Source organism: Rhincodon typus, chromosome 9 (genome assembly GCF_021869965.1).
Source record: "Rhincodon typus isolate 14 chromosome 9, sRhiTyp1.1, whole genome shotgun sequence".
In the NCBI taxonomy this organism is placed as follows: Eukaryota; Metazoa; Chordata; class Chondrichthyes; order Orectolobiformes; family Rhincodontidae; genus Rhincodon; species Rhincodon typus.
The window spans coordinates 7,452,598-7,467,846 of record NC_063340.1 but is presented as its reverse complement, the minus strand read 5'-3'; the positions used below and the strand labels follow the sequence as shown (position 1 = coordinate 7,467,846).

Sequence of the window (15,249 nt, the reverse complement as noted above, 5' to 3'; positions counted from 1 at the left end):
TCTGATCATCTTGTATGTCTCTATCAAGTCACCTCTTAACCTTCTTCTCTCTAATGAAAACAGCCTCAAAACCCTCAGCCTTTCCTCATAAGACCTTCCCTCCATACCAGGCAACATCCTGGTAAATCTCCTCTGCACCCTTTCCAATGCTTCCACTTCCTTCCTATAATGCGGTGACCAGAACTGTACGCAATACTCCAAGTGCGGCCGCACCAGAGTTTTGTACAGCTGCAACATGACCTCATGGCTCCAAAACTCAATCCCTCTACCAATAAAACCTAACATACTGTACGCCTTCTTAACAACGCTATCAACCTGGGTGGCAACTTTCAATGATCTATGCACATGGACACCGAGATCTTTCTGCTCATCCACACTACCAAGAATCTTACCATTAGCCCAGTACTCTGTATTCCTGTTACTCCTTCCAAAGTGAATCACCTCACACTTTTCCGCATTAAACTCCATTTGCCACCTCTCAGCCCAGCTCTGCAGCTTATCTATGTCCCTCTGTAACCTGCAACATCCTTCCGCACTAACCACAACTGCACCGACTTTGGTGTCATCCGCAAATTTACTAACCCATCCTTCTACGCCCTCATCCAGGTCATTTATAAAAATGACAAACAGCAGTGGCCCCAAAACAGATCCTTGAGGTACACCACTAGTAACTGAACTCCAGGATGAACATTTCCCATCAACCACCACCCTCTGTCTTCTTACAGCTAGCCAATTTCTGATCCAAACCGCTAAATCACCCTCAATCCCATGCCTCCGTATTTTCTGCAATAGCCTACCATGGGGAACCTTATCAAACGCTTTACTGAAATCCAAATACACCACATCAACCGCTTTACCCTCATCCACCTGTTTGGTCACCTTCTCGAAGAACTCAATAAGGTTTGTGAGGCACGACCTACCTTTCACAAAACCGTGATGACTATCCCTAATCAAATTATTCCTTTCTAGATGATTATAAATCCTATCTCTTATAATCCTTTCCAACACTTTACCCACAACCGAAGTAAGGCTCACTGGTCTATAATTACCAGGGTTGTCTCTACTCCCCTTCTTGAACAAGGGGACAACATTTGCTAGTCTCCAGTCTTCTGGCACTATTCCTGAAGACAATGACGACATAAAGATCAAAGCCAAAGGCTCTGCAATCTCCTCTCTAGCTTCCCAGAGAATCCTAGGATAAATCCCATCCGGCCCAGGGGACTTATCTATTTTCACACCTTCCAGAATTGCTAACACCTCCTCCTTATGAACCTCAATCCCGTCTAGTCTAATAGACTGTATCTCAGTATTCTCCTCGACTACATAGTCTTTTTCCTGTGTGAATACTGACGAAAAATATTCAGTTAGCACCTCTCCTATCTCTTCGGACTCCACGCACAACTTCCCACTACTGTCCTTGACCGGCCCCAATCTTACTCTAGTCATTCTTTTATTCCTGACATACCTATGAGCTCCCCAAACTCCCTGGTACTTCAGAAAGGATGCAACACTTCATATTATTCCTTCTTTTTGGAGAGAACAAGCCCATGTGTATGAAAGCACAGCACTCCCAGCAAATGGAAATGAACTGTGTTCCAAAGTTGACTGAAGCTGTTAGCACCCTCAAGACTGTTCAGCATGTGCAGCCCAACCAGAGAATTATATGTGATAGTCAGAGTTCTGTTTTAGGATTTTGCAGGCATGGGCTGGTTGAGCATGGTCTGTACTCTTAATATCAACGACCAAAGGAATATACTGTTTGATTCAATCAGCCAGTAGCTGGCACAAACTTTTTACTTATCTGGTATTACACCGGCAACTGGAAATTATACATGACTTTGATTAATTGTGGGGTAGCCAGTATATCTTCAGCAACATGCTTCTCTTTTAGTAGTATTTAAGTTTTATATCATCCCTAATCCTCCTCTTTACATCTCTTCGATCTGCACCCTGGACACTCTCGAGTGTCTGAATGGAGGAAGGCACAAGGGAAAGACTACTGTTGTATTTTGCAGAGGACTTGAGGTGCAGTGGCAGTGTGCCTACCTGTAGGCAAGAAGGTCTCAGGCTTCAAGGCCCACCTCAGGGTATGTTGGCTGCAGAGGTGTGTCACAACGTGTCCAATCAGTTTGATCGACTTCTTCCTTACTGCACCGCCGCCTCCTCCTCCCTGGCCATCCATGTCCCGCGATAGTCTTTCCCTTGTCCCCTCCTCCATTCAGAGACTCGAGAGGTGGAACCAGTCCAGGGAGTAGCCAATCCTAACATGGAAGTGATAATGGAGACACAGCACGGTCACTGCATTCCACACTTTTAACTCAGACCCTGATACTAACACATTGTGTGTAGCTCAGACCTGCACATGGGCAAGATGCCAACCATAGGTTCACTTTAGCTAGGGCAAGCAGGAGAGATTGCACTGATGCCAGCTCAGCTAAGAGCAAGTTGACTCCCAGTCTCTGGTGCAAAGGACTCAGGTGAGTATTCTTGGATAGGACCAATTTGAATTCATAGAATTGGTTCAATGTGTCTATTTTGCAGTGGCCTTTATTTTCTCAATGTGAATGTGCAGGCATGTCTTGCTGGAATTATGCAGCATCTTGGTGAAACCACACCTGGAATATTGTTGGCCATTTTGGTCTGCTTTATCTGAAATGAGAATGAGACAGAATTCTTCAGAATTTAGAAGGTTAAAGGGTGATCTAATCAAGGTTTTCAAGGTGTTAACAGGAAAAGGCGGGTAGATAAAGATAACCTGTTTCCACTTGTTGGGGATTCTAGAACCAAGGGTATAGTTTAAGAATTAGGGCCAGGCCATTGAGGAGAGATAATAGAAAGCACTTCTACATGCGAAGCTTAGTGGAGGTTTGGAAATTTCTTCCTCATAGATGCATTTGATGCTAATTCAGTTGTGAAATTTAAATCTGAGATAGACATAATTTTATTAAGCAAGGGTATCAAGGGATTTGGCCTCAAGGCAAGTGGGAGGCGATGGCCTAGTGGTATTATTTCTGGACTGCTGATCCAGAGACCCAGCTCATGTTCTGGGGACCTAGATTCAAATCCTGCCATAGCAGGTATTGGAATTTGAACTCAATAAATACATGGAATTAAGAGTCTAATGATGACTATGAATCCATTGTCAATTGTTGTGAAAACCCATCTGGTTCACTAATGCTGCCCTCAAGGGAAGGAAACTGCCATCCTTACCCGGTCTGACCCACATGTGACTTCAGACCCTCAGCAATGTGATTGACTCTAAACTGCCCTCTGGGCAATTAGGGATGGGCAACAAATGCGGCCTAGCCAGTGACAATTTTAAAATGAATTCTGAAAAAATAGAGTTAGGCCTCAGATCAGCCATGATCTTGTTGAATGGCAGGAACAGGCACAAGGGGCTGAATGGCCTACTCCTGTTCCTAGAAAATATAAATGGAAAGCGAGTGAAATCTTAGGGGTCATGCTTGCAGGCTGAGCAGAGGTGTTCAGAGCAGCTGTGTATTCTGGGTTTGGAGTCCTTTGGTGTAGAGGAGACTGTGTCTTGTACATTGGATGTCATTGATTTGTCTTTTTGTGTTTATGCCGCAGACTGAGCAAGGAGATGCGAGCTAACCAGGCGAAGAGCTCCATGGAGAACAGTAAAGCCATAAGCCAGGATAAAAGCATCAAAAACAAAGCTGAAAGGGAAAGGCAAGTCAGCCTCCTCATAAACAAAATCAGTAAAAAAAAAAATTGATGCTCATTTTTAGAAATGCGAGATGCTCAGCCTTTTTAGGGATGGTGTCCTTTCATCTGTCCTTACACAGTTCTTGAATTAACAAAATTCCATTCTGTGTACTTTCACATTTATAGGAATACATTAATTCTGGTCATTGTTATTTAACATTTAATCCTGCATGTTAGCATGTTGTGAGATTTCAAAATTAATGATGCTTCACAGTACAGCACCATCTATTACAGTGCTTGTTCCAGAATATCATGTTGTATAATATTTGTTATCTCTAGAGTTGATAAATCCAGTACTTTCCTGACAGTCTTACACCCTCCATAAACATCCAACCGAAGCTCTGCTGCCTATGCTCTGTTCTGACTTGAATCAAATCTGTTCACTCATTGTCCCATATCCACTGGCCTGCACTGCCTCTGAGTCCAGCAATGCTTAAATATAGAATTCTCATCCCTTTGTTCAAGCTCTTAAGTGGTATCACTACTCCTTACATCTGTCGAGAATCTGCAGCCAGAATATTAACTGCATTTTACTTTCATACCCAAGATATTTTTTAAAAATTTGCTCTTTTTGATTATCTTTTGCCATTGTTAATTTATTTCTGAGGAGAGTTTTCAGATTTGCATTTTGTTTCTTGAATTCTACAGTTTGATATTGATGAGACAATTTAATGAAATTTAATTCAGAAGAAGTTTTATTTTCAATATATTACAGCCTAGATGATGCTGTTGAGACAACTGATCAGAAACTGAATGTATTTCCATGGTATGTTTCAGAAACGTCAAAGGTTCTGGCAAATGTTTTAATGTTTTCTATTTCCAGACGAGTCCGAGAGCTAAACAGCAGCAACACTAAAAAATTCCTAGAGGAAAGGAAACGGGTATGTCACTGCATATTTCTGCACATATTTGACTCAGTTGATTCTGTGTTAAAGCAATAATTCAGCAGTAATTTTTATGTGACTCATTGGAGGAAGTGGACTAAGTTAAGCAGTGCCTGGTCCTGAGCTTCCCTATACACTATAGTAACTGAAAGTGTTGGAAAAACTCAATAGGTCCACTCTCAGATTTGCCACAAAAAGCTAATGATCTGATCAAAGCCTGTTTACATGTCTGTTTTTGGTTAAGCGCGAGTTGTATTGAGTTTTTGGAGGGATTCCATCACGAGGCCCAGGCTGATTTCTCGTCATATCTTACCAGTGACACACCGTCCTGGCTTGGATATATATTGCCCACTCCATCATTATCGCTGGATCAAAACCCTGAAACTCCACATTGCTACCTTGGTCAAATGGACTACAGTGGTTCAAGATAGCAGCTCACCACCACTGTCTCAAGGGCACTTAGGAAATGGATGATATAGATACTCTCTAATCAACCTAGTCAGATATGTCATTTCACATGCCTGGATCGGTAGGGGGAGTATTGAACCCTGGTCTCTTTGTCTAGAGGAAGGGGCACTACCACTGTGCTGTGATTGACCAGCAATCCTTATGTCCCATGAATTAATAAATTTAAAGAAAAACCTTGCAGTCTTCTATTTCTGGTATCTCACACATCCCAATTTTCTTTGGCAGCCAACCATCCAGTTGTATAGGCCCAAGGGTTCTCTCTCTAAACCTCATGATCTCCATCCTCCTTTCAATCACTCCTTAAAATGCACCTCTTTCACCAGACATTTGGCCACCTGTCCTAAAATATCCTTACGCAACTCAAGGTCACCAGTTGTGTAATAAATCTCTTGTGAAGCAATTTTAGAGCATATTACTGGATTTGAAGTATTACAGAAATAAGAGTTGTTGTTAGTTTTCGATGCGGGAGGATATTCCTCCAGTTTGTCTTGAGTTTCGTTGGAATATTGTAGAATCCCAAAGAGGGAAGAACATAGAATGGGACAGATTACAGCATTGACTGGTTAGCAAAGTTAGTACTTTCCAGCAGAACAGAGATGCTCAGAAAGGCAATTGATCTATCTACCTTAGCACCGTGAACACTGAACAGAGCACACTAGGTTGGAACAAATACAAGTGAATTTGTAAATGGTGGGGACAGATGGAGTAGATTGAGAGAAACTACTTTCACTTGGAGGTAAGTCTAGAGCACAGCAGTATAAGTTAGAAACTTCAGGCCAGACTTTCAGGAGTGAGTAATAAAATCACATGGAGATCTGAAACAAAAGTGCTGGAGAAGTTTAGCAGATCTGACAGCATCCATGGAAAAAGAAAGCATTAAGAGTTTGAGTCCTATATGACCCTTCTTCAGATCTGCTCTGGAGAAGTCACGTTGGATTCAAAACGTCATCCCTTTCTCTTTCCACAGATGCTGCCAGATCTGCCAAGCTTCTTCAGCATTTCTGTTTCTTAACGAATGAAATTAGGAACCGCTTCTTCACACAAAAAGTGGTAGCAGTTTCTTCTGCAAGCATCAGTTGATGTTCGACCTATTGTTAGTAATAAGACAGAGTTCACTAGATTACTGTCAGTCAAAGTTTCAAGGGATATAGTGCAAAGGTGGTTTAGTCACAGGATCAGTCATGATCTCATTGAACGGCAGACCAGGCTCTGAGGGGCTGAATGGCCTCCTCCGGTTCTTATGATCCTGGAATCTGAACAGGAAGGAATGTTAGTTGGGCCCAGTGTGGCATACAGCATTATCAAAACACTTTCTGCTTTTAGTTCAACACAATCCCTGGAAACCATGCCTGTCTTGTGTCCTTCAAGATTTCAGAACTTGTTGTTTTAATCAAGTTGTTGCTTTCGGTATTCAGCAGGATCAGAATTATCATAATAAGCTCAGTTTTGTTTTATTAAAAATTATTCTTACTTAATTTTGTGGTGAAGTATTGACTATGTAAATACTTATGTATTAATTACAGATATCACTGTTAGTTATTTTTACATAATGGGATACATGTTTTGTTTTTCCTGTTCACTAATTTTTTTGGAAAGTCAACCACGAATGTGACACCATTGCCAATTTTGGGCATTCCAGTGCACAAGGTTTGTGTGATAAATGTGAGGAAACTGTTTATAGATGTCGGAAAAATACTATTCCTGCAATAAAATTTGCACTGCTTGTGCAACATAACTGCAATGTTTGCTTTTGTTTCATAGCTTGCAATGAAGCAATCCAAGGAAATGGACCAATTAAAGAAAGCTCAGCTTGAACAGCTGGAAGGCTTGGAGAGACAGAATGATCAGGTAGTAGTTCCAGACATTACGTGTATATAACATTAGATTGTACTTTGTTAATGAGGTGGAAAGCAAAAGGATTATTTACTTTCTTAACTAGTCCTCAAGGTTTCCCTTACAGTCGAGGATTTAATGAACTGAAAGGCGTCTTTATCACAGTTACTGATGCTTAACGAGTCTACAACAATGAGTTGTTCACAGATGAAAATATCACACATGCCAGGCTAACATGCAGAGCATCAGACAAGGGGAATTGCTACGCAAAAGAATTTTATTTTATTCCACAAGTCTTTTTTCGCTTGTTCCTCTGTCAAAAAACACAAAAACTGAACAAACACAAGGAATAGGATTGTGATTTAATTACTGGTTAATTGTAAAACCCATGTATTGAACCATTTGAGTCCTTTATTCTTTGATGTACAGAACAAAAGATTCGCCACATGAGCACAGCATGAATTCTGAAGCGTGATGTTATCCCTAGCATTGTATAGTGAATCAGTGCAAATTATCATTTAAGGCTGACGTGACATTAAATTCTAATAGCTACTGCCTGTAAAAGAAACTGTCTTGAGTACAGACCAGCTTGGGTAACCAACATAATATTCCCGAACAATTCTATTAATCTTTACAATTAGCAGCTAAACGATTTGACTTCTTTTGAAAGCTGTCTGTCTATCAAGCATCAGCCACTAAGATCGGTGTTAAAAAGAATGAGTGTAATGCTAGTTGGCACGATTCAAATTCTTCCTGAAAAACAAAATATAAACTCCCAGCTATTCACAAAGTAGATATTAGATGCAAGAGTTACCAATATCTTAATTTTAAAACGGATTTTAACATTTCACTTTTTACAAAACTTCAAAATTCGAATAATAACTTGAATAGGTTAGCCATGTTCAAAATGTAAGACTTTTAGTCAAACACACTTAGGTGTTCTTATTTTGTAGCCTGTGCCTTAAGAAAATTGTCATGATATTAATAGTTCTTTTCAAAAATCATCTTTAGATAATTAACTTCATTGGTCCAAGGAAGCAATTGCTTCAGTAATTACATAATGGTATTCATCATTCCAACTGAATTGAAAATACTTTCCACTGGCAGAGCATAACTGAGAAGCTTAGAGCTTTGCTGAATGGTTTTGTAATGCCACTCATCTCACACAGGCATACAGAAGCACATTTCTATTCTCACCTCAACAGTAATCTGTTGTAGAACCCATTGGTTTCAATGGGATGGCATTTTTGGCCAATTTGACTGCAATGAGTAGACAGTCTAATCTCCCGACTTGAAGACCTCAGTTTTTCTGATTGAGTTTGCAGCTTATTCTGCAGTAAGTTTTACTTGCTAGAGTTTCTCTCGGCCATAAAGATAAGATGTCTTTAACCAATTAACTGACATCAGACCTTAAAGTGAATACTCATTCAAATTGGCAAGATCGTAAAATCTGGCTCGTGGCTAGTTTGATGGGTCACCTCATTAAGACAACCATTAGTTAACTGGTGGGGATATGTTACAGGACACTAAGGGTGTCTGTGTTGCTGTGCAACATGCACTTTTACACTCATGTTGTAGTTTAGAACTGTGGCTCATGGTAGAAAGAACATTGAACTCTAACCAGAAATTGCTCCTCGTCTCCCAACCTTGCATTGGAAACCTTTTCAGGTTGATAATTTGGCCATGTTATGAGTTCACCTTTCTTGGCCATTGAGTCTTGTAAAGGGACTTGAACCTGGCTCAGAGGCAGGGACACTACCCACTGCACAAGACTTCCAAGTTGAATTGAACAGGGCAGAAATATGCCACTTCCAGTCTGACCTGAGTTAACTGATCGCATTGTAGTCCAGACCATAGATGATGTTAAATCATGTCTTTGCCTCAGTATGGGCCAGATTTTCACTTTTGAGGCACTTAAGTCGAGTTAAGAGATTTTCTGACTCAATGCGCACGCCTCAGGAAACTGCGCCCCTTACAGTGTGCTTTTCATTCAGGTTGAGGACAGGGTGTAGTCATTCCTGCTGCCTCCAGAGGCACATTAGAGGTGACCACAGGGACTTTTGAGTGCAGACCTACTTCGGTACTCCAGGACTCCGTACCAATTATTTTGTTAAATATTAGATCGTCTAGCCATTGCCACAGAAGCCCTCGCCCACACATTTTACACATCCCTATTCATGCCAAGTCATGTCTCCCACCTGCTCCCATGCTGTCATAAAGTCCTCCATCCCAGCTCATACTTCCCATCCAACACCATTGCCTGTTATAGCCACCAAGTGGATGTAATGCCAACTCAAGCATCCACCAAAACCCTGCCCCATGCCCTTTATAAACCCCTGTTCTACATTCATCACCAAATGTTTTTTTGACACTGAGTGCCTTAAATGCCTATAGCCTCACCTCACCCACCAGCCCTTGACTCCATTATAATCAATGCCACCTCTTGCCCAAAATATCTTGCCAAAACAGAATTGGTTGCAACCATGCATAAATTTCTCTGAAGAGGTCACTGACGGGGAGGGGTTTGGGGGGAATGAGTTTGGAAGTTTTAAGGAATGCATTACATTCTTTCCAACTCCATAATTTACAATAATCAAAAATGTTGATGGATTGTCAGAAAGCTTTGCATTTTTTCCTGCACTTTTTGTAACATTTGCAAGCCAAAATTCTCTGTCAGCACTGCTCTTTGTATGGTGTGAACCTTTGCAAATCTATTTGAGTACCTTCAACAAAACCTGAGGAGCATTTTCTGCTGAAGATGTTTTGAAGGTGCAATCTCTTATGCCTTCAGCTTGGTGGTGGGCTGTATGTGCCTTCCTACTGCAGTCTAATTGTTAAGTGGAGGTATGTTGCTTAATAGTCATCAGCATAACTCATTTGTGCACACCAGCTGATCCAAATATTTTTAGCATCTCTTCTTTTGCTCCATCTCTGTAATTTCTTTTTGCCTGCATTCTTCCATTCATTGTGCTGCAATCCCCAATTCACAGTCCCTTCTGAAAAATGAGCAAGAATTAACAGACATTTTATGTTATTTTGTTGTTCACACTAGTGATCATTCAATGAGAAAATGCAATAATCCAAAATATCATGTTGAATTTGTTGTTTCATTTTCCCCTCGTCCATTAGAATTCAGATGTAAAGCACATTTTTTAAAAAAATGTTTTAATAAGCACTGGCATTTCATTTTATTTACATTTTTCGTTTGTAATCACTGACTATTATTTTTGTACAAACAGCTGCTGAAATCATGTCATGCAGGGTCTGCCATTCAAGGTAGGACTGTTCTTAATTACCAACCAACAATCAAATCTGTTGTTCTATTTTGATAGTACTTCATATCCAAATAATAATGAGCTTACAGTGATTAATATTAGTTGTTACATTCTTTGATGTGAAAACTGAAACTTTTAGTGCATCGAATAAATTGTGGAACTTTGCTTTCCCAGCCTTGAGATGCTAGTAATGACTCCAGCTTCATCTGGGGCAGAGTCCGGAAGTAATTAAAGATAGCCACAAATGGGTAGGGATCACAGATCTGCTGGTTGTGTTTACATGAGCCTTGGAAGGGTTGGAAGGTAGGAATGGAGGATGGCTTGCCGAAGTTGGATTTTGGGGAGTAATTGCAGGAGGTGAGAGGAATGGAGCAGTATTTGCAACATGTTTCATAAGAGTGCTTGGCCTGTATTTTTACATAAACATGCATATAGACACATCATTATCATTATAAAATGGCATATCAGAAACAGGTCAGTACAGACATGACAATCCCTCCACACAAACACTCCCCCATAACCCCATTGCTGGTGGGTTTGTAAGCAAGGAGTGTTTGTAAAACCCACTGGGCAGCTCACTGGGCACCAACCTCCTCCACCCCCCTCCCCACCCCACCAACCAAACTCCAAACCTGTCTGAAATGTCAGAAGGCGTGGGGGTGGCATGGTGGCTCAGTGGTTAGCACTGCTGCCTCACAGCGCCAGGGAGCTGGGTTCAGTTCCACCCTCAGGCAACTGTGTGTGTGGAGTTTTCACATTCTCCCCTTGTCTGTGTGGGTTTCCTTCAGGTGCTCTGGTTTCCTCCCACAGTCCAAAGATGCGCAGGTTAGAGTGGACTGGCCATAGTAAATTGCCCATAGTGTCCAGGGATGTACAGACTAGGTGGGTTAGCCGTAGGAAATGCAAGTTACAGGGATGGGGGAGGTGTGGTGAGTCTCGGTAGTATGCTGTTCAGCGGGGCATTGTGGACTCGATGGGCCAAATGGCCTACTTTCACATCATAGGCATTCTGTGATTCTATAGCCTACATGCCCTTGGGGCTATCAAGACCTTGAAGTAGTCAATGAATGACCAGTTAAGGGCCTCATCGCACCACCACTGAGGGAGGAAGGAAGGAGGCATCTTCATCTCTGCTGAGTGGTGCCTGGCAACTGGTGTAAGAGACTCCTTATGTGGATCTCTTGTATACCTTTGAAGGGCCCATTCCCCCTGAGGTCAAATGCCCCACTTTATCTTTTTCCCCTGGCCTCTTGACTCACTTCCCCTACTTCTCCCCAAAGGGCACCCCAGCAATACCCCAGACTCTGGGTCTGGGATTGTTCTCGGTCAGGACCGCCTGCAGTACCAGGATCACCCGTCACTTTTGTCTGGCACTGATGCCATCCATCAACACCGAAGATGGGACCCCCTCCTGTGATAGGAAGCACCATCTCGCTCAGAGCAACTAGCACCAATGCCAGCATCAGATAGTGTAAGGGAGAGGGTTCACAACCATCAGGATTGTGAGTAACTCAGGCACTGACTTACCGCTCGGGATTGGGAGTGTCAGGGACAGCATGGAAAATCCAGCCATTTTCAACATGGCAAGTACAAAGTACATATAGATGTACAGATTACCATCAGGGATGATTTGCTTTGTGCAGTTTTGCGCTGACGTTGTTAGCATCCCCTTTATAAGCAGCTTTATAATTTCTTGCTAATGTGGAAGAGATTATTCAAGTTCAGTTTGCCAGCTGAGATGTATTATGTCATGTGAAACCCATTGCAGATAAAACCGCTCACTGTTAGCAGTACATTGCGGACCTCTTAGCATACGAGATCAGTTGTTAGTTTTAAATCTAAGATAGATACATTTTTGTTAAGCAAAGATATTAAGGGATATGGCATAAGGGCAGGTATATGGAGTTCGGCCACAGATCAACCATGATCTCATTGAATGGTGGAACAGGCTCAAGGGGCTGAATGGCCTACTCCTGTTTCTTAGTTCCTAAGTGAATTAACTGCAGCTGATTTCGAATACCACTTGACCTTTCTTATACTGAAGTTCACAGAATAATAGCCCAAAGTCTTTTCAGACTGTTGTGTCCTCATCTCAGTGACACTTGGTTTGGAGTGAAAAATCGAGGCAATACTTTCCAAGTGGATGGGAAATTAAAAATGGTGCAGTGTCAAACAGCCAGGTCCATTTTGTGCAACTGGGTTTAGGCCAGTTTCAGCTATCTTGGTGTTGGCTCAACTGAGAACACTCGATCTTGACACTTGAGATGACACTCACTACCGCAACCCCTCGGCTAGCTGTACCTCCAGATAGGGTGGAAATTCAGAACAATTCAAATTAGCTAAACAGCAGTCTGGGAATTGCTCAAATGGGAACTGTTTTGAAATGCACATGCTTTTTTCCCAAGCATGTCAGAGAGAAACCCCTCCATTCTCTCCTCACAGCTCTTTACTTTCTCATGGAATGCCAACGCTGGGTACACATCTCCCATTACTCCAGGTTGACCTGCCTCGTATGCCACTCCTCAAGTCCTGCACCTCTGCCCAACTGAGTTTGGCCACACCCCATGCACAGATGAATAAAAAGCAAAGTGCCCCTTCTTGTTTCGACTCAATAGTGGATCATCATCCACCACTGTAAATCAAACAGGCCCTTAGATTCATATAGAAAGGGGTCTTGGCAGCATATTAGATGATAGCAAAATCAAAGTATTTTGGATGCTAGAGATCTGAAATAGAAAGTGAAAGTGCTGGAGAAACTCAGCAGGTCTGGCGGCTGTTAGTAGATGGTAGCATACACAACAGTTACGTGATTAAATTGTCTGCTGGCTGTCTCTGTCAAGATTCCTCGAACAGGGTCAAATATCAGAGGACTGGGGAGACGCTCATTGAACTAGAATCCAGCTTGAGTCAGTACTTACAAGAGATCAGGGAGAAAGAAACTACACTTGAAGGTCAATGCCCTGCCTGTTATATGGACCCCAAGGCAGTACACAGTTGTATGAAGTGAGCATAAGTCAGTGTTAATTCGGAGATGTGCTGTTGTAACAGACGCATTGTGCAAAACAATTCTGTGTTGGTTTGCAGTTAACAATTTTGTTGTAAAATATTCAATATAGATATTGGCTACTTTTGAGAAATAGCACCTTCGCTTCTCTGATATTCTTTGAAAGTTTTCGTTTGTCCTCAGTTCTGTTATCTACTGAGGGAAAAGATAAATGTATCACATGTAACTTCTTGAAAATGAATGTTTGCTTAGAAATGTTTCCTAAAAAGCTTCTAAAAAAACCTTGCATCTAATTTAGGAAAAACATTTAAAGTTTTGCAGGACTTCATTACCTTGTTCCTTTTATTAAGTACACGAATATTTCAACTCCAACCCTCAGCACAGCATCTAGGAAGTCTTCTGTCACTTTGAAACTGCTATTTTTGGCTTCAAGGTGGTTCTTGCATTTGTTCTGGTCAGCCTTAAGGAGGCACTCATAGAGGGGTCTAGATTTGGTCTCCTCTCACCACCACCGGACACAAAAGCTATATTGTTTAGAGAAGAGACAGTGAGCTGAAAACTGGGATGACAGGATTGCCCTATGAGGCTAGAAGTGTTCTCCAGTTTAGAAAAATAAGAAGTGAATGCATTGAAGCAGATAGAATTCTTACAGGGCTCAACAAGCAGATGCAGGAAAGCTATGTCTCCTGCTTGGGTGGGGAAGATAGGATGTTTCCCCTGCTTGGGGGAGGGTGTGGGTCGGGGTTGGTTCCAGAACCAGAGAACATAGTCTTAGAATAAGAGGCAGGCCATTTAGGATTGAGATGAGGAAGAATTTTTCTCACACAGAGGGTGGTGAATCTTTGGAATCCTTTGCCCCAGAGAGCTGTCATTGAGTATATTCCGGGCAGAGATTGACACATTTCTAGATATTAAAAATTCTAAAGGTTACAGGCTCTGTTTTGGGAAAATGGCACAGAGGTATATAACCAGCCATGATCTGGTTGAATGTTGGAGCAGGCTTGATGGACCAAATGGCCAAACTCCTGCTCCTATGTTCCCGTGAGCACTCCAAAAGAAAATCCACTTTATTCAGATCAGGTAATGGTATTGGAAAACATACTTTTGACACAAGTAGATGCTTTCTGTAACTTTACAACAGAAGAGGTTTGGTAAAAGATAAATGGCTTTTGTTCATTTATTTTGTCGATACGCATTTAGAAGGACTTAGAATCACCCTGTTAAATACTCACACCAGCGTGGCCATTTAAACTGTTTATTAAGTGAACTGTTTGATATGGAAGGTAACTACCTCAATGCCGGACTAGTTTGAAGCAAAAAAAAGACATTGACTGATCCAGGCCCTTGCTGCATGGTGTCAGTGCCAAGGGTACACTAGAGGGCTTTGCAAATATGGCAGAATATATTGTCAACAGATTTCAATCGGTGTCATATTGCTTGTGTCTTCAAATGAGGCTAAGGAATATTCAGCGCACTAAGATGAATTTCATTTCACTGTCGGAGTTTATTTTAATTGATGTGTTTATTTGTGCTGTGTGACTTTGATTGATTCCCTCTTTACCTGAGTCGAGATTTTCATTCATTCAGGGGATGTGGGTGGTGCTAGCTGGGTATTATTGAATTGTTTCATTGACCACCACCATTCATGATTAGACACGGCAGGACTGCAGAGCTTTGATCGTTGGTTGTGGCATCACTTAACTCTGATAATCACTTACTGCTGATAATACAAGTAGCCCCATGTTGTAGCTTGACCAGGGTTGCACCTCATTTTTAGGTATGACTGGTGCTGCCGCTGACATGCACTCCTGCAGTCTCCATTCAACAGGGGTTGATCCTCTGGCTTGATGGTCACAGTAAAATAGAGATATGCCAGGCCATGAGGTTGCAGATTGTTCTAGTGCACAGTAAATTAGAGATATGCCAAGCCGTGAGGTTGCAGACTGTGCTAGTGCACAGTGAAATAGAGATATGCCAGGTCGTGAGGTTGCAGATTGTGCTAGTGCACAGTAAAATAGAGATATGCCAGGCCGTGAGGTTGGAGATTGTGCTAGCGCAC

The 15,249-nt window shown here is 41.9% G+C and overlaps 1 protein-coding gene across 8 annotated transcripts in view; it reads left to right on the top strand.

Annotated features, from left to right (window-relative positions):
* The window catches only part of LOC109936216 (1-phosphatidylinositol 4,5-bisphosphate phosphodiesterase beta-4-like), a 537,830-nt gene that overhangs the window by 491,396 nt on the left and 31,185 nt on the right, over window positions 1-15,249 (top strand). For all 8 annotated transcript variants that reach the window (XM_048601091.1, XM_048601092.1, XM_048601098.1 and 5 more), the window contains 4 exons: window positions 3,589-3,690; window positions 4,550-4,607; window positions 6,840-6,926; window positions 10,151-10,187. In XM_048601091.1, coding sequence (XP_048457048.1) covers window positions 3,589-3,690; window positions 4,550-4,607; window positions 6,840-6,926; window positions 10,151-10,187 — 284 coding nt within the window. The remainder of the gene's footprint in view (window positions 1-3,588; window positions 3,691-4,549; window positions 4,608-6,839; window positions 6,927-10,150; window positions 10,188-15,249) is intronic.